Source organism: Microtus oregoni, unplaced genomic scaffold, assembly GCF_018167655.1.
Source record: "Microtus oregoni isolate MIOR12 unplaced genomic scaffold, Mior012 000044F_ref0000062, whole genome shotgun sequence".
Lineage (NCBI taxonomy): Eukaryota > Metazoa > Chordata > Mammalia > Rodentia > Cricetidae > Microtus > Microtus oregoni.
The window spans coordinates 14,873,092-14,896,455 of NW_024543218.1; the positions used below are offsets into that span (position 1 = coordinate 14,873,092).

General features: G+C 41.2%; 1 protein-coding gene across 7 annotated transcripts in view; it reads left to right on the plus strand.

Moving 5' to 3' along the window:
* The window catches only part of LOC121434621 (voltage-dependent calcium channel subunit alpha-2/delta-1), a 380,872-nt gene that overhangs the window by 289,652 nt on the left and 67,856 nt on the right, over positions 1-23,364 (plus strand). For all 7 annotated transcript variants that reach the window (XM_041633534.1, XM_041633535.1, XM_041633536.1 and 4 more), the window contains exons 11-12: positions 13,751-13,909; positions 15,539-15,643. In XM_041633534.1, coding sequence (XP_041489468.1) covers positions 13,751-13,909; positions 15,539-15,643 — 264 coding nt within the window. The remainder of the gene's footprint in view (positions 1-13,750; positions 13,910-15,538; positions 15,644-23,364) is intronic.

The window sequence follows — 23,364 nt, forward strand, 5'->3', positions numbered from 1 at the left end:
ATCTAGAGCCAGCAAAAGTTTGTCTTGCCCCATAGCTTGTTTATGTCAATGAGCAGGCGGATTGTTTTTTATACCCCTGCTTCTTTCTTAATTGGAGCCCATGGCCGAGCAGCGTGAGTCTGGCCCGGCAGCTCTGTTAGGCATGGTTAGAGATGTTAGGGAGGGTTAGCGCATGTTAGGGATGGTTAGCGCATGTTAGGTATGGTTAGGAATGTTAGGGATGGTTAGCACATGTTAGGCATGGTTAGAGATGTTAGGGATGGTTAGCGCATGTTATGGATGGTTAGCACATGTTAGGGATGTTAGGGATGGTTAGCACATGTTAGGCATGGTTAGGGATGTTAGGGATGGTTAGCACATGTTAGGCATGGTTAGGGATGTTAGGGATGGTTAGCGCATGTTAGGGATGCAGATTCTTTTTTTGTTTTTGTTTTTGTTTTTGTTTTTCGAGACAGGGTTTCTCTGTGGCTTTGGAGCCTGTCCTGGAGTTAGCTCTGTAGACCAGGCTGGTCTCGAACTCACAGAGATTCGCCTGCCTCTGCCTCCCGAGTGCTGGGATTAAAGGCGTGCGCCACCATCGCCTGGCAGGGATGCAGATTCTTAAGCTCCATCTCAGATTCACGTCTAGCAAGTCCTCCAAGCAACCCCCACATAATGGTTGTGATGGCGTCTCTGGTAATTGTTTGTGCGAGAAGACGACGCCAGTCCATTGTGGAAGGGCATGTCCGGACACCCATGCTTATTAAGGAGAGGATTTAGCATCTAGCTGAGGCTTTTAAATCATGTTGTAAGCCAGGACGGTCACTGTCTTAGACTTTAATATCTTGGTTACTCATACTTAAAATTTGGTTACTTTTACGCCATAGCCATTTTGGCTTAGTATGTGAAGCTATTTTCTCTTGTCTCGATCAAATACCTGACAAGAATCAATGTCAAGAGGGAGTCATTTTTCAAGCTTACAGAGGAGGGAGGGAGTCCATCATGGCCAGAAGTTCTGACAGTGGAGCTGCTTCTTAGTCTTTGGCAACAGGAACTGAGGTGTCTTGGTCTCATCCTTGTAGACCCTGAAGCAGAGAGAAAGACCCGAGCCAGGTCAGTCACCAGCAGTCCAGTTCCTCTGGCAAAGCCCCACTCTCCAGAGATTCCAGAGCCTCCTGAAACAGCGCCACCGGCTGGACACTAAGTGTTTAATCACGAGTGGGGGGTACTTCATGTCCAGTTTAAAAGCAGCGGTATGTTAAATAGGGTGTGTTAAATAGAGGAAGAATTAAGGTCGCTAAAAGAAACAAAGTTCTTCCCCTTCCCCTTGTATTTTTGATGTAAAGACAGGCTTTTTTTTAAAGTGACCTTTTTTTTTAAAGACCATAAAGAAAGGATACATTGTTGTAGTAGGCTTATTGTTTGTTTCCCAGCCAACCAGACTCCCGAAATAATCACACAGAAACCATATTATTTACAATACTATTTTGCCATTAGCTTAAGCATATTTCTGGATAACTCTCATATCTTAAATTAACCCATCTCCATTAATCTGTTTGTCTTCACATGGCTGTGGCTTACCGGGTAAAGCTCCGTCCTGAGCGTCTATCTCCTGACACTGCCTTCTTTCTCCCAGCATTCAGTTTAGCTTTCCCTGCCTAGCTCTGTTCTGCCCTGCTATAGGTCTAAAGCAGTTTCTTTATTCATTAACCAATAAAAGAAGCACATATGCAGATGGACTTCCCACATCACACTGTGAAGAAAATACTTTGAAAAAAGGACATATTTGGCATAGTCGAACAAGTCGAATTGATGAAGGTTATCTAATCTTAAAGGATGAGAGAGTGTAGCATAATTACTTTATAAATTTATTAAGAGGTGTTGACAAGCCATATAAAGGCTTTCCATAAATGATGCAAGGTCCCAAGCTTTTGGAACTTGGAGATTCGTTGCTTGTGTGGTTTTTACAGAGCCATGTGGTTGATGAAGGTGAGGTGGTCACAAATAGGACTATTATGGACTCATTTGGAGCCTTGGCAAACTAGGAAAAGACTCCGTGGTATTTCAATACTTATTTGTTAAGCTCTTTCAAATGATGTTTATTCCTTTAATTTTGAATGTAAGAAAAAAATGACTAGGACTGGCTTGTGCGATAGATTGGCAAACTTATTTGCTTGTTTGAATTAGTATGTTTGTTCTTAATTATTTAGTGGAATAAAATTCAAATGAATTCAAAATATAAATGGCTACCTCAGGTTTTTATTAATAGAACCTACAGACTTTTTTTTTTACTATTAAATAGAAAATAATCCTATTTCATCAAATTCCTAAAGGAATAAAAATCGTTTTGAAATTTTTGATGAATATAACACAACTGAAAAGTCAAGGACTTGGGTGTGGAATTTTTTTTTCTTTTTACAGTTTTAAAATACAAGCTCCTCATCATGAGATGACATTTTGCGGCAGTTTTCGTATTCATTTCAGAGGGAAGGACTGCCATTTACCTTTCCCTCACTGTTTAATCATCCTGATGCTCAGTTTATTAACCCATACTACAGCATCCTTCTATGCATATTTCAAAATGTACTTTTTCATGAATTTCCCCAGCCCTAACTCTGTGCTTTATGGATATTTATTTTTTACAGCAGTTTTTGTTAACTTATACATAAACATGCTGCTTGTTTTTCAAACTTGTGTGTGACCTCGGTGGAACTGAATTCAGTCCAATATAGTCCCCTCAGGCCTCGTTCCAAATCTCATCCACTAGTCTTTTTGGTCCCAGAGGCTGGTCTTTTTGGTTCCAGATGCTGGTCTTTTTGGTCCAAGATGCTCTTTCCTACTTAAAAGAATCCTTTGGAGACATTAATAACATTGCTTAGAAAGTCTTTCTACTTGCTCTATAGCAATCTCTGACTGATTCATTGTGCACCTCAATGCTCCCAGTCTTACTTGCTTCTCTCCCAAGACGTTCCACGCCTTGTGCTTGGATTCCTCGGCCCCCTCCTGGTCTAGTGCAGCCTGCAGACACTTTCTATGTAGTTATTCTGTCTTGTTATTCTATCCCTCCACCTCCTTCCCCTTTCTTTATGGCATTTCTCTCCCACTGGGGTGTTATAAATATTTATTCTTTGCTTATTTTCTATATGCTATTTCATCTACCACAATCTATGCTTCTTGAACTTCAAGATGGCTCAATTGGTAATACATTTTTTTCAAGCCTTAGTTCAGGCTCCAGAACCCATGTAAAGGTGGATGGAGAGAACCAAGTCATGGTTTTTCATTGACCTCCACAGCTGCACGGTGGCATGCATGGACGTGCACGCATACACTCACTCACATTCATATACACACACACCACATACACACACATGCATGCACAAACACACACACAAACACAATCTCACACACACCACATACGCACACGCTTGCATACACAAACACACACACAACAACCCAGTCTCTCTCTCACACACACACACATACACAAGCACATTAAGACAATATTCTCTGCAGCCATTTCAAAGCCTGTAATGGCCACTGTGATCAGACACTAGTTATTGTTGACTGTAAGAACCCTGAAAAAGTGGCTCAAGAAGTCTGGATTTAATAACATTTCTGTCACTTACTGTAGTAATATGAGCAGCGGGCTGCGTCCCCAGCACCCGGCCGCCCGCACGGCTAGCTTTACCCGAAATAATTACACGGAAACTGTGTTCTTTTAAACACTGCTTGGCCCATTTCTATCTAGCCTCTTCTAGGCTAACTCTCGCACCTGGACTAGCCCATTTCTAATAATCTACTGTAGCCCACGAGGTGGCTTACCACGGAGATTCTAGCCTACGTCCATCCTGGGTCGGAGCTTCATCGTGTGTGCCTCAGAAAGCAGAGCTCTCACGTCCGCCCGGGAGCATGCCGTCTCTCTGAGGCGTCCGCTCCCGAGAGGAGAGCTGTCGAGTCTGAGCTCACTTCCTCTTCCTCCCAGCATTCTGTTCTGTTTACTCCACCCACCTATGTTTTAACCTATGAGGGCCAGCCAAGCAGTTTCTTTATTTTTTTAACCAATGACCTTCCTCCATCAACTTACTAGTTGAATGTGTTTCTTTGTGTGGCCACAGCTCTCCTCATCCATATTATCAGCATTGCTGTGTCTCTGCATCGTGACATGTGCTCATCACTACATATGTTGTTCAAGCCAAGTCAGCCATGACTACAGCGTGAATACCATTTCCTTCTTCGCTACTGAGGAGTCAGCTTCAGGATTTATGAAAATACTCAGCACACCAGGCTCGCGCCGCTGTGCTGCTGGGAAGGGGCAGATCAAAAATAGTGTGTCCTTTGGTGATCGTCTCAGATTTTGTCTTCAGAAGTAAGAGTAAAATATCCAGAAGACTAGGGGGAACACATCTGCCATAGAAATAACACCAAGTTATGTTCCAGAATGCTGGTGTGCAGAAGAGCCTGTCCATGCTTCTGGTTAGGCAGGTGCTATGCCGTAGTGATATCTTGACCTATGATGACAGCAGGAAACACACACAAACAGCCAGCAGGAGTGAGCGAGGATGCTCAGTGGAAATCGCTCCTACCTGAGGAAAATGGCATGTTTTCAACCTCTTCAACGTCTTCTGAGTGAAGACAGTCACAGAATTCCAAGTTTCTCTTGTCGCCATCTGCATAGGAATTTGCAGTGGTTGTGATAGCATTCATGGATGCAGTGCATGCCCAAGCCACACAAAATCCCAGCCCAGAGGGAGAAGGTGGCTTGCATGTCCTGCTCCTCACTATCGGAAATTGATAGCTGCTAGGGTCACTTTTCTTTAGGGATGCAGGTCAACCACAGTCCACTGGATGACCACGTACCTGATGGTATGTGGCTGCACAAATTCTACTTGATGAGTTTTGTTGTTGTTGTTGTTGTTTGATTAATAAAACAGAAAGTTTGATGGATAGGAATACAGATGGATGGACAGATTGGCCCCCAGAGGAGTTGGGAGAGGGCAGAAAAAAATTAAAATACATGAAAGTGTCGAAGAACTCATCAAAATAAAATTATGGAAATTTAGGATACTGAATCATTTTAGTGGAATTTGTGACAATAAAATGACTGTGCCATCAACCTACAAAATGTTTTTCTTATTAAAATATAAATACAATATAGCACAAATCCTGGAACATTCTTAGCAATGTAGTCAACATTTCAACCAGGGTGAAGAGACTGAGTATAAGTCATGATTTAAGTATTTATTTTTAAATGAAAATAGTTATTAAAATATTAATAAATAAGAACTGGAGTGGCTTTCAGTATGACCTAGTATAGCCCTTTGATTCAGAAAGACACGATTAAAGCTTACAGGAGCTAATGGAGTCAGGTGGGCCTGCCATGATCATTAGAGATTGGGCCTGGGAGAAACCTGACTTTTCTAGATTGAATTAAATAGTAGAAAATCCTTTATTCATGTGATTCTGTTTTATTCAATGGACCAGGGAAACATGGAGCCAGCAGACCCTGTTGGGACAGTAGTGTCAGCTGAGGACCTTGAGCAATGAAGAGCAGGAACTATTGGGAGTGAAGATGTTTTTGGCATCTCCTCATCACTGGGACCCACACAAGCGTAATCAGCTCAGAACCTGAGCTAAAGCTACAAAACCAAAGACTGAGTAACTCTTTCTACTTGGAATAAAAATAGATTCAAGTGGAAGTCTTAATTTTTTATAAAAAATTTTATTGAATACTGTATATTCCAATCATGGTTCCTCCACCTACATACTCCCCTGCCCCTCCCTCACCAATGCAGCTCCAAGCCTTCCTCCCTTCTCCTTAGAAAACACACAATCCTAACTGCCAGGTTAGCTACTAGATTTAGGCAGTGTTCACCTGGAGGACAGATGTGGAACAAAGGCATTGTGACGGTGTGGTTGTTTCTTGTTTTCCTATTAAAACACACCAGTTCAGACTTGAAGACATGTCAAGTCGTGTGGACCTGAAGTGACTGTGGGTGACTGTGTGACTTTGAGCCCTCTCTACCTCACGTAAGCTCAGTCTCCATAGCTGTCTAAGAAGAAGCCAACTAAAGCTCCTGGCAGCTTGCTGATGGTTCTGAGACATGCTGTGTGTTCAGCGTGGCACACATAATTCTCAATATATGTAGAATAAGCATCTTATTATTAATGTAAAAAAGTAGTAAATTTATGGTATAGTAAGAGTGAGAAGATAATGTTATAAGAATATAGTTAAAATAAAATTTTTAAAAGAAAACTGTGATCATCAAATAAGAAGTATTTAATAAAAGGAGAAACTTTCTATTCAAAAGACAATTTGGTACCACTTGGTATGGAGACATATAAATTGCACGATTGGTAAATACTAAGAAAATAAAGAAAAACAAACTCCATGAAACATCCGTAGAGATTATAAATGAGTATGCTATGGATGTATATATCATCTCTTTAAAATACTCTGATAAAATGCTAAATTGATAATTTTATACTTTCAAATTTAAAAGTAACTTACAAGGATGGGGTGTGGCTCGCTGGTCAGTGGCAGAGCAATTGCCCAAGTGCAGACAAAACCGCTACTTAGACTTTTGCCAGGTTAGTTAAAAAAGATGGCGCATTTGCCTTTGCCTAGGTCTACTTTCCATCCCAATGGACAGTTCCTCTGAATATATCCCAGGCATGCCTATAATTGGTCTGCTTTTAGCGTAAATGCTGCGCGTGTTATGGGAAGTACCGGAAGGTAGCTCACAGTTGTGCCCATGTTTGCAACAGGGTTAGCAGTTCTTCGCTGTCCCTCTTTTGTGCCTGTGTCTGCACTGAGACAGTACCGGCCAGCTCTTCATGGTTCTAAACTGAGACGGTACCGGCTAGCTCTTCATGGTTCTAAAACAATTTTGTTTTGACATAAATTTTTAAATTTCTTATGAAATAATGTAGCAGTTAAAGTGGAATTTAAAGTTGTTTTCTACAGTAATCAGATGAGTACATAAAGCTGTTAGGACCAAGATTTTGAAGGCAGGCTCTGTGCCCTTTCCTTTTATTTTCCTACATTGCCATCTGGTGGTCGAGGTCTGAATAGCAACACTTTTACTATAACTTCTTTTTATGAAGATGGTTATTTAGGTTGTGGGTTTGAACTAAATAACTGGTATAAATCCGTTACCTATTATTTATTGTAGTTCTCTTACATGAATAAATTAAATTTTTTAAAAAATATTTTCTATATCTCAAACAAAGTGGCCTGCTTTTGAGTTATTCAGCTAGAGTTCCAGACATTTATGCCTATTATAAGCAATAATTTCGCTACTGAAGAATTATTCAAAATCCAAGGGTTACCCATCTGGCCTGTTACAAAGTGATGAATGAATTACCTGTGTATAAAGCCCGCTCCAGCTTTGAGTCCGTAGAGGAGAATCTCTTCCATGGAAGGAAGAGGTCAAAACCAAGTTTTGTGAGTTTCCAAGATGAGGCCAGCATCTTTCTGATGTCTTTGGCTTAAATCTTAGAATTTGAGGTTCTTGTGTCTGAGGAAGGCATGTGTTCCATGGAGTGATGGTACTACAACTGACAAAAGTAGCTCTGAAGGCAGTTTCTGGAAGCTTTGGATGCAGCTCCGACCCCAACTTGATGCTGTGCCGACATTCTTCCGATGCGGCTCCGATGTGATGCAGTTCTGACTTTCTTTGGATGCGGCTCCAGCATGATGCTGTGCTGACTTTCTTCGGATGCCGTGATGCTTGTGCTGACTTTCTTCAGATGCGGCTCCGATGTGATGCAGTTCTGACTTTCTTCAGATGCCGTGATGCTGTGCTGACATTCCTTGGATGCGGCTCCGATGTGATGCTGTGCTGAAGAGTAACAGCATCTCATTGTATCAGAAGGACAGGATGGCCAAGGATGCCAAGACAAAAGCAACTACTGCCTTTGAAAGAACAAACGAGAAAGCCAAAGCAAAGCCAAACAAACCCAACAACAAGCTTGCCTTAACAGATCTGAGATACTACATATATGTACTGGAGCATGATCCTGTCTAGGAAGGGGTTTTAGAGCACTGATATGAACAAATCATGCTCCTCTCGCAAACGGCTTCAGACTAATGCCACACTTAGACACGCGTGTCGTCTCACTCATGAGCTGTGCCTAAATCTAACACTGAGGATGTTTTGCCTGAATGGTCGCTACTTAGGAATATAGTCTGGCTCCACTATGGACCACAGTATTATGTTTTGCTAATAATCTTTAAATGATGTTGTTACAGATAACTTAGCATCTAAGTTGTGCCCGACTCCGAGCAGAAGGCTTGCTTGTTCTCATTCAAACGTTTTCCCAGAGTGTTTTTATATTCGCTGGTGTAGACATGCAGGGAAGACTGCAGAGCCAGCATGCTATTCCCTCCTTTCAAGTCCTGGGCTCAATTACTTGTGAATATTCCACACCAACCTCTCATTTCCTTAGCCCCACATGCAAAGCATGAAGGGGATTGACGGCTCCATTCAGTGAGTTTTTCATTGCCCAGAACTAGAGAGGCAGAGGTGGTAAAGGCGCATTTTCTTCGGCCCTGTAGAAGGTCTATAAAGCCATTCTCAGTGTGGGGGAGAGGGAGCTTCTAACAAAACATGGTCTTGAGGAAAGAATTCTACTAAGAGCAACTGAGAGAAGAAGGGAGAAGTGTTGGGGACTGGCTGGGGACAGCTGTGGGAAGGGGAACAGGGTCTCGGAGGAAGGAGTCGAAGCCATGGGGCACTTTCTAATGCTCATGCTTCAGTTCACCCGCGGGCTTCCTGGCTCAGCAGGCTCCACAAGCTTCCATTGCTTCTCATCAAAGACCTGCACGGTTTAACTTCCTGGGACAGGGAAGAAATTCATGAGTTATGGCTTTGGATTTCTGACTACGCAGTGTTCAAATATTCTCTTAATAGAGAAAAATCAGGGGCCTTAAATGTATCTTCTCAGTCACCATGAACAGTTACAAACTTTATAAAGCTATTCTCATAGCTTTGCTCTAATGTTTTAATATTCAGCCTTGAATTAATACCTGGGTATGTCTTACCGAGAACTTGGTGTGGGAAGTCCTTCTGTACATGTGTGGCTTTTATTGGTTAATGAATAAAGGTGCTTTGGCCAATGACAGGGCAGAATAGAGAAAGGGGGAAATTCCAAACAGATAGAGGAGGAAAGAAGGTGGGAGCCGCCATGTAGCTGTCGAAGGAGAAAGATGCCCTGGAACTTTACCAGTAAACTACAAGCCTCGTGGTAAAATACAAAATAACAGAAATGGGTTAATTTAAGATGTAAGAGCTAGCTAGGAATATGCTAGAATCATTGCCCAAGCAGTGTTGCAAGTAATATAGTTTCTGTGTGATTATTTCGGGTCTGGGCGGCCTGGAATGAACAAGTAGCCTCCACCTATAAGAACTGCTGTTTAAGGTTTTTTTTGATGTGTGTATGTGTATGTATGCACATTATATATATGCATGTATACATGTGTGTGCATATATATAAATATACATACACACAGATATATATAGTAAAAGCAAATAAGTATAGGATGTCTGAAATATAATCCTATCCAATTTAGACTCCGTAAAATTTATCATCACTTTCCTGAAAGAATAAGATTAGCTATAGGGAATTATGTATTGCAAGTAATTCCTTTGTCTGCATTATTTATGAGTTTTATTATGAGTGCAATTGTAAGATTTCTGTATACACCACTAAACTTGCACTTAATGAATTGAATTTACATTCACTTGTTTTGTATTAAACTTAATGAGATGCTTCACTTTTTTGCCTTAGAAGCGGGTCAAGGGCAAAGGAAGACATCAGGCCATGCATCATCCTGCACTCATTGTCTGCAGAATAATTCCTGGAACTAGTTCTGTTTTTCTAAACTCAGATATTGGCTATTGATGCATCAGCAAACTGTTTGTATCCTGGTCACTATTGCAAGTCTTCTCATATTCTTTCATTTGCATAATGGAAATCCTGGGCTAAAGCTTGCATCATATCACAGAGGAATATCCTTAGGTGATGGACAGTGGTGTGGGGTTGGTCCTATAGACTGTAGGCTTGGTTGTCAACATTTGAGTCTATAGAAAATTGTAAACAAATACATAGGAAGTTTATTATCCATCCGCCATGCCTGCCTGAAAACACTCTTCAAAGTACAAATGAGAACCCACTTGGATGATTTCCCTGTTGGGACATTTGGCTTCCTGTTTCATCTCTGTTTTCCCCAGACCTTCCTTGTGTTCCTGAAAGATGTTAGACATCCAGGTAGCAACAACTACCTCTGCAGACCTGAACCGCTTCAGCTTGTTCCTGTGCCTGCACCATTCTGCTTCCTGGAAGGAAAAAGGGGGATAGGGGTCTCTCCAGCTCACTTTCCTCCCCGTTCTATGTGGCCGTATTTCCCGTCTTCCTCCAGGTTTTGTGTTCTGTCTGCCATCTCTTCTTCTCTCTGTCTTCACCCCAGTGTCCGCGTGCCACCATGGCACTTGGCTTTAAAGAATTATTCCTAGGTCAACCAAGTCCACTCTGTGAGTGCCATGCCACCAGGCTACAGTGAGGATTTGCCCTGAACACACTGCCGATTTTTTTACTGAAAGTGCCTCTGCACAGGCTAACCTCAGTGGGCTGTTCCCAGGCCTCCATGGCCTTCCTCCTCACAACTTCCCTTCAGCCTTCCTCCCTTCCTTTCCCTGTCTCCCTCCTCCCCTGCTCCCCTCCAATCATGTACCCGCCTCCTCTGTTTCTATGGGAACTCAGTCTTAGGATTTTTGGGAATTCCTGCTCTACTTCGCCTGGCTGTAGGCCAAATGTCTGTGGTAAAACTTTTTTCTCCTTTTTTAATCTTTAGCCAGGACCACTTTCATGCCTCCAGCTTCAGATGTTATCGGTTCTTGGCACCCCCACTCCTGTGTCTCACACTGGCTGAAGTCTCACCTTGAGGTGAACCTTGTTTTTCTCCCCATGTTCCCGTCGTGTCCTCCAGCAGACGTCCTGCAGACTGTTCAGAGGCATGTCAGAAACCTGGCGGCCACTCGAGATGCATATCTGGACTCCTCCCCGCGCGAAATCCATCTGTTGACCCTTTCTCCCAAACAGACGCTCGCTCAGCCCTTCCCCTTCTAACCAGTCCCCTGAATAGCATAAGGCCTGTCAACTGGATGACTTCGGGAGCCTCTGCGTGTGCACTTTGGAGTTCTATTAAGAGGGGGCCAGCCTGACCTCCTAACTATTCCAAAAATTATTCTGCATTTGGCATAAAACCTTGCAGCCACTTAACATTTGACATAGTGAATTCCTGCTTCCTCTTCGTCTCTCTAAGATGCCATGGTGTCTAACGCCAGCTGCCTTCTCTGACCTGGTGTCATTGGTCCTCATGTACGACAAATAAATTGTTCTTCAAACCCTTGAGCAGCTCCCCACACCCTGAATCAAGGACACCACACATGTTCTGTTCGCCTGGAATGTTCTTTCTTCACGCTCTTCTCTTTAACATGTCTCTGAAATATATGCCCCTCGGAAGTGCTGTTTCTTGAGAGAATTTCTCCCACTGTTTACTTTCCAAGTTGGAAACTCTTCCCCAAGTGCCTTCCAGAGTGCCATCCTGGGTGCTTCCTAGAACTAAGCATAGTTTATCCCAGTGTATACACTGAGAGGCAGGGTAAGCTGCTGAAGGCCCGGCAAGGTGGCATCCTGATTCTCACCATTTATTAGTTGTGTCTCTAGAAACAGATTATTTTAAAACAGAATTTTTCATACAATGGATTTGGATTACAATCCTCCCAACTCCTCCTAATTCCCCCCCAAATCCCCTCCCCCATCCAGAACCACACTCTTTCGGTTTCTCGTTAAAAAACAGACCAGCATCTAATGAATAATAAAAGAATAAAATAATTAGAATAGAAACAAGCAAATCAAACAAGGACAAAAAGAACAAGAGAAGAAGACAAAGAAAAAGCACAAGAAACAGACACATTAACACACACGTTTGCACACGCAGGGATCTCATACAAACACAAAACCAGAAGCCATATTATATGCTCCAAGGTCCTGTTAGGTAAATAAACAAACAAATAAATAAATAAATAAATGAAAGAAATAAGTAAGAAATTCCCTGATGCAGCATTAAGAGACTAAGAGTTTCCCAAAGATGCCACTGAGTTCGTTTGGTTCTGGAGATCCATTTCTAGGCATGTGGCGTGGCCTACCCTTAGTTTGTTTCCACAGTGAGACTCACTTGCACAGAACTTCAGTTGGAGACGGTATCTGGGTTAGAAAGGGCAGCCTGTGTCCACCTCTCCTCTCAGCTCTAGGACCCCCTCTCATGCAGACTCACGCAGGCTGTATGCACACTGCCACAGTCTCTGGGAGATCCTATGTGTGGTGGTCGTTCTGTGTTTCGAAGGCCTTGCTTTCTTCATGTCCTGCAAGCCCTCTGGCTCCTACATTCTTTCTGCCTCCTCTTCTTGTAGGGTTCCCTGAGCCCTAAGGGGAGGGATTTGATGGAGACATCCCAGCTAGGGCTGAGTGTTCCAAGGTCTCTCACACTACACATTTCTGGACGAGTTATTTAGCATTTGTGTGTGATTTTCCTCAAGGATCACATGAGGACAATGTCAATGCCTGTCTTGTAGGAAATTTGCAAAGAGGAAGTGACTACTATTTTAGCTGATAGTAAACACCTCATAAGCGTTTGCTTACAAATATGTGGTATAAGTATATTTTTGTATGTGTGAAATTTGCTTTATGTCTGAATGCATGGTTATGTGTTGTGATTCTGGATTGCTACTACACGTTTACTTGGCAGATGAATATTGTACCGCGTCTTATAATCTTATATTTATGTCTAGAAAAGGAAGAATACCATACTATATTTATGTAATATGTAATCATTTGTGATGCGTGCATTAACTTATTGAATTGTGTTTTTATCTGCAAATATCCTTTTTCAATTTATCTGTCTAGCCCCCTTTCTTCTCTCAAGATTATTCATTCTTTTCATTTTGCACATCTCTGCACCCCATGGAAATCCTGCTCAGATTAAAGATTTAGTGAACAATGGGACCGTTCTTCTCATTTTTCACATCCTGGATCTCATTGCGCTCCTCTCTGCATTTTCATCTTTTGGAAACACCAAGTGAGCTAGAGAAGTTACCCGGATGATAACGTCATCGCTCAGTTCTAGGCGAGCATCACTGGCTTTGGTGTTTCTCCTCCCATAGCCCACCTGTACTTATAATGGTCTGTTTGTCCAACGCACCGCCTTGGTGGTTCTCCGGCATTCTTAGCATGTGATCACCAAGGAGCAATTTTCCTAAAAGGCCTCCATTGTCCTCGGCTTTCTTAGAATTCTTTCTGTGTTTCGTTCCCCAGGAAAGACTTTCAAAATAGCATCTGCTCATCTCATTCCTTACATCCTTTTTCTAAGAAATTCTTTCTGATGAGTTACAGTTAAAAATACCCACTTTCTCTCTCCGTCCCGAGCAAGCACATCACTTCTGGATTCTTAATGTGTGAGAATTGAAAAGTTCCTCATAGAAATCAACCCCAAATTTAGAAACAGGTGAAACTTTTGCAGGGTTTATGAAGGTGAATACTCCGAGTGATAGTAAGTGAAGACTGCTGCTTTGTCCCATTTGTTACTTCTGCCTTTTTTTTTTTCTTTAAGAAAAGCGCACAAAGAGCTTGAGGTGTACGAAGCTGAGATTTGATGAAAATGGTATGACTGATTTCAATGTTCACTTATACATTCTCTTTTCATTCTTTGCAGTTTAACAGCAATGCTCAGGATGTCAGCTGCTTCCAGCACCTGGTTCAGGCGAACGTGAGAAACAAGAAGGTGTTGAAAGACGCCGTGAACAACATCACCGCCAAAGGGATAACGGATTATAAGAAGGGTTTCAGCTTTGCGTTTGAGCAGCTGTTTAACGTAAGTGTCGATAAGAAGCCATTGTATTTTGTCTGTTTTCAGACGTTCCGATAAAAGTCACCGATCATTGTTAAATTCGCAGACAGATTATGTCCAAAGGTAAGAGCCATGGTTGAAGGTGACAGATTGTTAGTCAATACTTGGGTTCCCAGCTCTTCATTAGAAGCTTTTCCTGTCAGTGTCCGTATGGGCTTGTTGATGTGCCAAAGTAATGCGAAGGAGGATCTTGTCGCCAACATAGGCAAATGCCTTCATTAATGTTTGTACCAATGATTGGCTTTATTGTACTTGGAAAACAAGAGTGTGGGCCTTCCGTAGGCTACAACAGTACATAGGGAGTAAGGCTGATGATCTCAATTACAGGAGGTTCTCAAGGACTTCGGAAGATTGCCTACTTGAATTGCATCAAATTCTACAGTGACATTAGAAGACATGGCTAGAAGAACATGGTGTATATTTTATCACTAACTTTATAATGATTTCATATCGAAATGCTAGTACTTTGAGTGAGTGACGGATTTGATTGGAATCCGGGACTAGAATTAACTTATTGTGCTGCTTTAGGAGGCCTTTAGAAGTTTTTAAATTATGCACCAGGTTCCCATTATACTTCTCTTAAATTACATGGAAGGCTCACATTAGACTTCTTTTAGTTAGAAGCAAGCTAGAAGGTTGACATTTTCAAAGAAGCTGAGCATTCAGAAGGTAGTGCGATCCATTTTTCTCATCATTTAGGCAAACACATTCCATAATAGTCGAAAAGCTCAGAGTCTAATTTGATGCCTCCGAGAAGTCCGGCTTGCTAAATTAAATTGTTCGTTTTAATGGCCCTCTGAAGCTAATTCATTATTCTGTGCTCAGTTCTTCGAAAGGCCTTAAAGGTTAAGAGGATTTATTGCCGGAATCGAGTCTTGCAGGATTAGAATCTATGTGACAGGTCAGGAGAGGACAGGGGCAGGGAAGGATGCTGGGGGGGGGGGGGGGTAGCACTTAAGGAGGAGCCCTGGGGAGCACCGGATGAGAGACTCCTCACCAGCCTGTCATCCCAACATATAAGGCAACAGAAATAGGGCAACCAGGGAGGGGAGAACAGGAAGGCTATTTGAAAACGAAATGGAAAAGGTTAATGTGAAAAGCGTTAATCAGGTCACATGCATGTTGTTTGTTTGCTTCTGGTATAAAATGATAAAGGTTTGTAGAAAAACCCTTTATTCATGCAAACCCCAAACACTCCTCAGCGCCCGGGGAAGTATTGTGTACCAGGTGCTGTCTAAATATCACATTGTCTTACTTTTGCGGGGCTTGTATGCCTTTAGGAAAAACTAACACTAGACAAACAAATGCTGGTTGCATACAAATGAAAGTCAAGTAATATGGAGAAAATATAACCTGGAGTGTATTATAGTTTAAAACACAATGGCCTGGGGAGGTGTCTCTGACAGTAACATTTGGTGGCAGGTTTGGCTATCTTAGAGCCAATGCTGGCCTGATGCACAGCCTGATTTTAGAACACACTACTGAGCTGGCATTTTGTTTGTAGGGTGTAATATGAGCATGCTTTTTTCATATTGGTTTTCTTTTTCCTAATTTTCATTGTGGATAATTTGCATATATATGTATTTTTAACAGTATAATGTTTCCAGAGCCAATTGCAACAAGATCATCATGTTATTCACAGATGGAGGAGAAGAGAGAGCCCAGGAGATATTTGCCAAATACAATAAAGACAAAAAAGTGAGTGTTGTTTGCTAGTGTTTTAATTTTACATGTAGATGATTTTCATACAGATATTCTATAATGGTGGTGAAGCGAATTTTTTTTTCTCCAAAATGTTAGTTGTAGTTATAACATTAACACATTGATGGTGAAATGAAGCGTTTGTCGGGTAGCCAAGTACCAAGTCACAAATGCATTAGCCGGATAGTGTAGATTTATCGGTCCCATTGGATTCTCATATCACAAAAAAATAAACAAGAAGAGTATGGGGGAAATAAAACAGTTTCAGCCTTTCCTGGATGAAGCTTCATGTCTCATAATCATTAGAATTGGAGGAAGACTCGATATTCTAAAAACACCAAGACATTTCTGCCGTGTTATTTTAAATAGATGTGAAAACCGTTCACAACAGCAGTCAGACACAGCCTGCTTGCGAAGAGGAGGCTGAAGATGAACTCCTTGGTTGGCATAATAGTTTAAAGAATGCTATCCCAAAAGCCACAGACAACACAAAGATTGGCGTTTCACGATTGTAATATTCCATTTCCATGTTTGTGGTCCTCCAGGAGACACGCAGTGTAGTTATGAGGTTATACTGTGCAGAGAGTATTATTATATTACTAACCCTGTAAAGACTAGAACTGCTTCTTCTTACCGAGAGTTTACATGTACTTTCTTACTGACACTCCATATTTATAACAGACACCGATTTTCAATCGATTTTCCTAAAATGCTAAAGGATCATCTTAAAAGTCATGGGGGAAGATATAATGTCTTTCTTGTGCTTAACAAATTATACATTGACCCTAATGAAGACTACATCTATCTTCGGCCTCCAGGTGGCGGCGGCTACAGGTGTGATTTACTGGCTTTTGATTTCTCATTGGTGGACAGTTTTACTCTTTGGGAAGATTTGGCTCCATAGTAGCTCCAGTCGAGTGTTCTATAGCTATTTAATGCATGTATGTGGGTTTTTTGGGGTTTTTTTTCGTTTTGCATCTGTTAGAGAGAACTACAGGCTTGTAGAGAGAGAATCAGTCTTCTCCAGGTGTGAGTCCTTGTGAGGTTAGGCAATCTCAAAGGCCAACCCTAAACACATATGAGCAAGATTAAATTGTTTTCCCTGGCTGTATTTATAAACATAGATGTGTGTGTGTGTGTGTGTGTGTGTGTGTGTGTGTGTGTGTGTAATTATAAATAAAGAATGAGAAAACATGAACTTTAGAAGAAATGGGAGCAACCCAAGAAGAATGGAAGGGAGGAGGTGTGATGAGGAAATCCATACACACACACAAAAAAAAAAACTAAAGAAGCTATTTCTTTGTTGATTGCATTTTTTAATTCAAAGCATAGGCTATAATGACAAGCCAGCCTCTGGCAAACAGATAAGGAAACCATGCAACATTCTAGGAAGTGCTTGTTAGCCTCAACCAAAGGGAAGTCTGTAGTATATAACATTGGTTAACTTTGACATCATGTTTAGTGAGCTAAGCTCTTCACAGACACACATGCAAATAAGTGGACATTATATGTTTGCACATACATGAGAAATCTGCAGGAGTCATGAAGTTGCAGGGACTGGAGAAAGGGGTGGATACCGATCTCATTTCCACTGTGTGGGCACCCAGTTAAAGTTTTACAAACTGACTCCATGGAGGTGCATTGCAACACTATAACTGTAAGAAAATATATTTCGTTTTTGAGTTAGATATGTTTTTATTACTCCTTTGAGTTTTGGAGATTATAATATAATTGCATCCTTTTTGCCCTTCTGTTTCCTAAGGGAGGATTGTGAAAGAGGGGCTGGAAAGATGGTAAAATCCAGAAGCTGAGGGAACTTGCTTAGTAATGGCAGATGCTGCACTTGTAATGTTTCCACACGGCCGCTCAAACATGAGCTGGAAGTATGTCTGCCTAAAAGGGAGCTGAGGGTGTGTCTCGTGCAGGGTGCTTTTACCACAATCACACAAAATTAAATATATAAATACTATAAGGTCTTCAAGTTTTGTAATATTTAAAAAAGAACCCCAAGAACTACCATCTTAATTGTACTTTTCCTCTGGGCCTCTTGTGGCATTAATATGGCCAGTGAATGCTTCATTTAAATTCCTTTCCCATCGTGATGACTCAGAAGTCATTCACGGCAGCCCAGGTAGGTGTGATGGAATTGTCTGGACCACTGATGGATGTGTCTCTGGGTGCACAGCACAGCTGAATGAAGCCAAAAGCTTTGAGAATTAGAACAAAATGTTTGGGTTCTTTTTAAGGAATGTCCTACTCTTGGGAATCAATCTACCTGATTAGAGATAGGCAGAGATTTAAAACCAAATCCATGTTAATCTCCAGGAGCAGCTGTTCCAAATTAAAACACAATTACTTTCTAATCTTTACCTGCAGAAGTGACATTCCTTGGGGCTCACCCATGTGTGTGAGACCTCCTTAAAAATGGTGCCAAAACTAGAATGAGCTCCACCGACGAGAACAAACAAATGAGCAGGGAGAGGAAAGCCAGACGCACAGTTGAAAGATAATTCCCAGGACTAGGGAAAAAAAATCAAACATATTTGCTTTTCTTTGGAATGGCAACGATGGCTTGATTGGCGATGCACCCTTCAGACTGCCTCTCCAGGTAGAAAAGAATTCTCTCATGGTTTACTGAGTTTTCAGAATTTAATCTTATAAAGAAGGCAATCAAAATTAATATAGCAAACATTTTTGAAGTATCTAAAAATATTAAAACAATCACGTGAAATCATTTTTAAAGTAAGGAATGTTCAGCTAATATCAGAATATCCATTGTTGCAATTTTTCAGCAGTTCGCTTGTAAATGTGAGGAGAGCTCTTTCCTGCATTGCTACTGCATCTAAACAGAAAGTTGCTTTCTGCCATCTGTAAAAGTCTACACCAAGTCCCAAGTGTCTCAATATGCATTGAGGTTTTAGAGTTTTTAAAAAAATAATCTTTTTTAACTGACAGAAAAAATGCACAAAAAATAATTCACTTCATTCCCGACTTTCTTCGCGCCTTCCTTCTCTATCAGGCAAAATTATAGCCTCTGTAAGGAATTGTTCTGATATAAGTAATGAAGGCTGTTTAGCTCATAAAATATTGAATGTCATTTACCTGTTACATTGCTTCTAAAATCTTTTTAGATATTTTTGCACTTTCAACCAGTTCTAAGCGTTAAGCTTTGGAATAAAAACATATACCTTTGTTTATAGATCACAGTGTGGTTTACGCCAGAGTCAGGTTACAGTTGAAACGATGACATACTAGCCTGCCCTATGGAGGAGTTATCAATTTCAATGGGATGTTATGTGCAGGGTGTGTGTGTTTGGGTATGTGTGTATATTTTTGTGTCTGAAATCATTTGTTTCTCATTTATTTCTCTCAAAATAAAATTAGTATTGGCCGTTTATTCTCTACTCTAATAAAATACCTGGCTACATTTGGTTCAAATTTGAGGAATATCACTTTTGCAAGTTTTAGATTTTAATTTAATGTATAAATAAATCTTATACCAAATAAAATTCTTACTGGGGTACCAAATATATAATATAACACAAAAACTTTAGATATATAAAGTGCACTTGAACTATGTTTTAAGCTTAATTATATCCTGTCATCCAAGAATCTTTCATAGTTAAAACGTTGCTATGAGTGGTATTGGTCTTGCTGTTTCCATGGCTGCCAAGTGCTTTGACGAAAGCTCTGTTTCATATATTGTCCTCAGAGGGACCTCTGCCAGCTTCTCTCAAATGGTCTGGTCACCTCAGTGTCCTTTGCTGTGTGTTCAAGGCACCTTCTTTCTGTTTCACTTCCATGACCCCCAGTGACCACTTGCATTATATCCTGATGTTGCCTGAGCCTTTATTTATCCTAGAAGCTGTGTGAAGTAAGGTGATATAAATTCATAAGTCTACTAAGGATTTCATAGCCAATCACAGAGTGTTTGACTCAGAGTAGTCTCTCAGTTTTTAAGAGTATGGCGTGTATGTGCATACTGAATATACTTCTAGAATAGGATATCATCACAGATAGCAGAAAACGTTCAGTAGACTTCTAACTCATGAAGTGGATGCCGTTCAATGTTCCCTTGTGATCGGAGCTTTTAGTAAAAATACTGTTTGCACTCCTCCATGTCTCTTCTTCTGAAGGCAGGGAAGGCTGTGTTGTTTGTGCTGATGGTGTTTTTAACTCTCATCTGTCCAGTACACAGGTTCCTTTAACAGCGCATCATCAGCACTGGTAAAGTACTTTTTATTATTCAGGAAGAATTTATTATATCCAAAACCAAGAAGGTCTGAGTCACTCTCTTGCTTTCTGACGTCAGCTAGTGATAGTCTTAATAGGACAACAGATGTTTTGGAAATCCATTGTTGCTATAGCTTAGTCCTACATTATAAGGGACAGTAAGCGTATTCAGAGAAATCCAAATGTGAACCCCAGTACTGCATTTGCATTAATTAAGTAGAACCAGCTTTGGGTCAAAAGGTAGAACCAGCAACTACTGGACAAAAAGTAATCAGAGAGTCAGAGGGAGTCTGGAAGATGGATAGAGAGATGCACAGGAAGTAGTAGGGAGGGACTTTGAGTGTGGCAGTCGCTTTTGGATTGGCGGAGTGGAAAGACGTGCTCTTTCTGCGATGCCTTGACCTCTATGAGCCTAGTAGGTTTTCACCCCAGTCTCTGATTTCAAGTCTCATAGATAAGTAGGATGATAGAGATTTAGTTAAAGACTACATTTGGGGGCAGAGGTAGGAGTTGGATCTGGCCATGCCTGAGAAGCCGAAGCCGGCTGGTAACTGCAGAGCCACAATTACCACAGCAAAAGAGGGACTGAGAAGTCTTCCTTCTAATCCAGTAATACGAGGTGAATCATCACACCAGGCAGCAGGGCTCCAGTCTAATCCCAACATATGGGCCTGTGCTGTGCATGCATCTGCAGGGTACATGAGGGAAACATCAGCCTGTTTGAGATGGTAGCTGTCGACCCTCTATGACAACTGCATGCTGTTTTCCTGTTGAAACACTTGTTATGTTATTGACTTGGTCATATTCAACAGGCATTAATCAAATGTTTCTGTCAGACCTTCGGAACCGAAATGGGTTTAACTTAGGCATACATTGTGCCATATACATGGCATTGGCTGCGTAGCATTGGAGTTTGCGGCTATGTAGAATAATGCTCCTTTTAGCCCTTTTGAGTTCTTGACGTAGGAAAGGCGTGCAACCTGCTTTGGAGAGTGAACTGTGGAAGTTAGACTCTCTGCAGCCTTCTAGACAATAGTGTAGTCATGGCCGTCTCATCCCTACAGCTGAGGCTCCACAGCTCATGAGTTCGTACAGACTTCACACGCAGTACTTTCTTTCCAATTGGAGTACTCACGTGACGAAAGCATCGCCACCATCGTCTTCATCGCCACACTGTTGAGATAGGACAGCCAAAATAAGAGACATCAAACAGGTTTTTTTGAAAATCAGATAAGTGTGAGAGTCAAGAACTGAAATTATCTGTCGTCTAACTCGGACAGCCTCATATAGAATCTTCCTGGCTTGACGTCCATCAGTACCTCTCCTCTGGCCAGCCAAGGATAGTCATTCGCCCACCCGGGAGCCTTGCTCCTGCCCATACAGCCTGGCAGTATCGTCAGCAGGGATGCTCCTGGCCTCTGTAGGCGGGCTGCCGTCAGGATGGATTGTGGAATCTGTGCAGGCTGCACGTACCTTTCAGATCCTTGTGTTTTAGGAAATCAATTCATATGACCATGAATTCGGACTTTATTTATTGCCTAATGTTATAGAAGTAGAAATGCGGGCTCTTCAAGGGCCCTGTGTTTAAACATGTGTGTGGATTGTGGAACACACTGTAGCAGTTTCCTAAAGGTTTTCAGTCCAGTCCGGTATTTTGATAGGCTAAATACCAAAAGTTTGAGTTCCCAGAGTGGGTTAATAAAGTCCATCTCAGATACCGCCTTTTCTCACATGTTTCGATAGCTAAAGTTTTTGTTTTAGTTTTACTGGCTCCCCTTCTTCATAGATTCATCTACATTATTCTTTGGAGACTTGCCTATTGTAAATTAAACTTGAACTCTGGGTAACTGATAATTGTTGGGGTAACAGTTTACAGTAACTGGATTCTGCTGGGAAGAAAATTTCTTAATGGCCTTAAACAGCTAATCCTGTGGGTTTGGAAAGCTCTTAATTGAAGAAAAGTATTTCAGATTTCAACAAACAAGACAGAAGATTTTACAAAATGCTTTAGCAGAAGTGAGAATTGTAGGATAAAATTATAAATCAGGAGTATATATTTTATTATATATTTATCTATTTTTCACGGTACTCATGATTGACCCCAATGTCTCACGCAGCCAGGCAAACGCTGTACTGTTGGGTCATTGTTATATTTTAAAACACAAAATTTGGTGTTTTTTTAAAGCCAATAGTTTAGGTTTTTAATTACTTTGGTGCTATTGGAATTATAATATTCTGTTCAGAAAGATATCAGTGTTTTAAATTGTATTTATTTTTGACTTTATATATACATGTGTGACGGGCAGAGGTGAGAGTCACAACATTAGGCATACATGTGGATGGAGGGCGGAGGACATGTTTGTGGCGTCATTTCTCCTCTTCTGTCTTCCCATGAGTCTCAGCAGTTCCGTTCCTCAGCATGGTTGCTTCGGATTGCAAACCCCTCCACCTGCTAACCTATCCCACCTGCCCAAAGAAACAGATCCCTAAACAAGTGAGGGTAAAATACGCAAATTTACAAACCATAAAGCCCCATTTGAATTTGTTTAATTTTGTTACAAATGCTCTTCCCGTTGATACTTCTCTGCTTATCACGTATGGCCGAGTCAAGAACGAGGCAAATAAATTACATATTATGTTTACTTGACATTTTTATTCAACTAGAGAAAATATGTCTGTGCAATGCAAAAATAACAACGACATAAATTTGCCATGATAAAAACAACCTAAATTACAAAGTACACAGTGCATACCAGGGTCCTCTGGCTCCATTCTTCCCACGTTACCCTCGACTGACTTCTATGAGAGCTGACAGCAGAGTTGTTCTCGCGTCCCTCCAGAGAGCCGAGAGCGCACACTTGACCCTTCATTCTTTCCTGATTTAACCATCATCAGACGCACACAATACACTGCCGTAGAAGTCAAGTAGTACAAGCTTGGAACGGTTGAAGCTGGACTTTATTCTACGCCATTTTCTCACATCATTCTTGGACTCCGATTTTTGGGCAATCTCTGTGAAGTCGCGTATGATTGTGTATGTTTCAAATGTGTCCTGATGGGGAAGATTTCCATAACACTGGTTGAGGAAAACTTAACCGATTTGTCTAAGCACGGTTCACTTTGAAAATTGACACTGTGCATCTGTTGATGCCTGAACCGACCATATGATTAGAAATAGTCTCCTGGCCCGAGTCACAGAATTCACCTTCCTCAAAAGCGGAGATGGCACAATATGGACACAGCATCGTGTGAAGAATTTGCCTGCATGTTCAGATGAAGCATTTAGCTCCTCTGACTACATCTTTAAAATTGAGTTTTTTATATGTAGCTGTATGCATACATATGTATCTGTACATATACATATGTATCTGGATGTATACATAGTTTTATGTAATATACACTAACAATATATTATTTCCAGTTATTATTATTATTATTATTTCAGAGCAATTTGCTCTGAAATTCACATTGTACAGCTTTCAGGT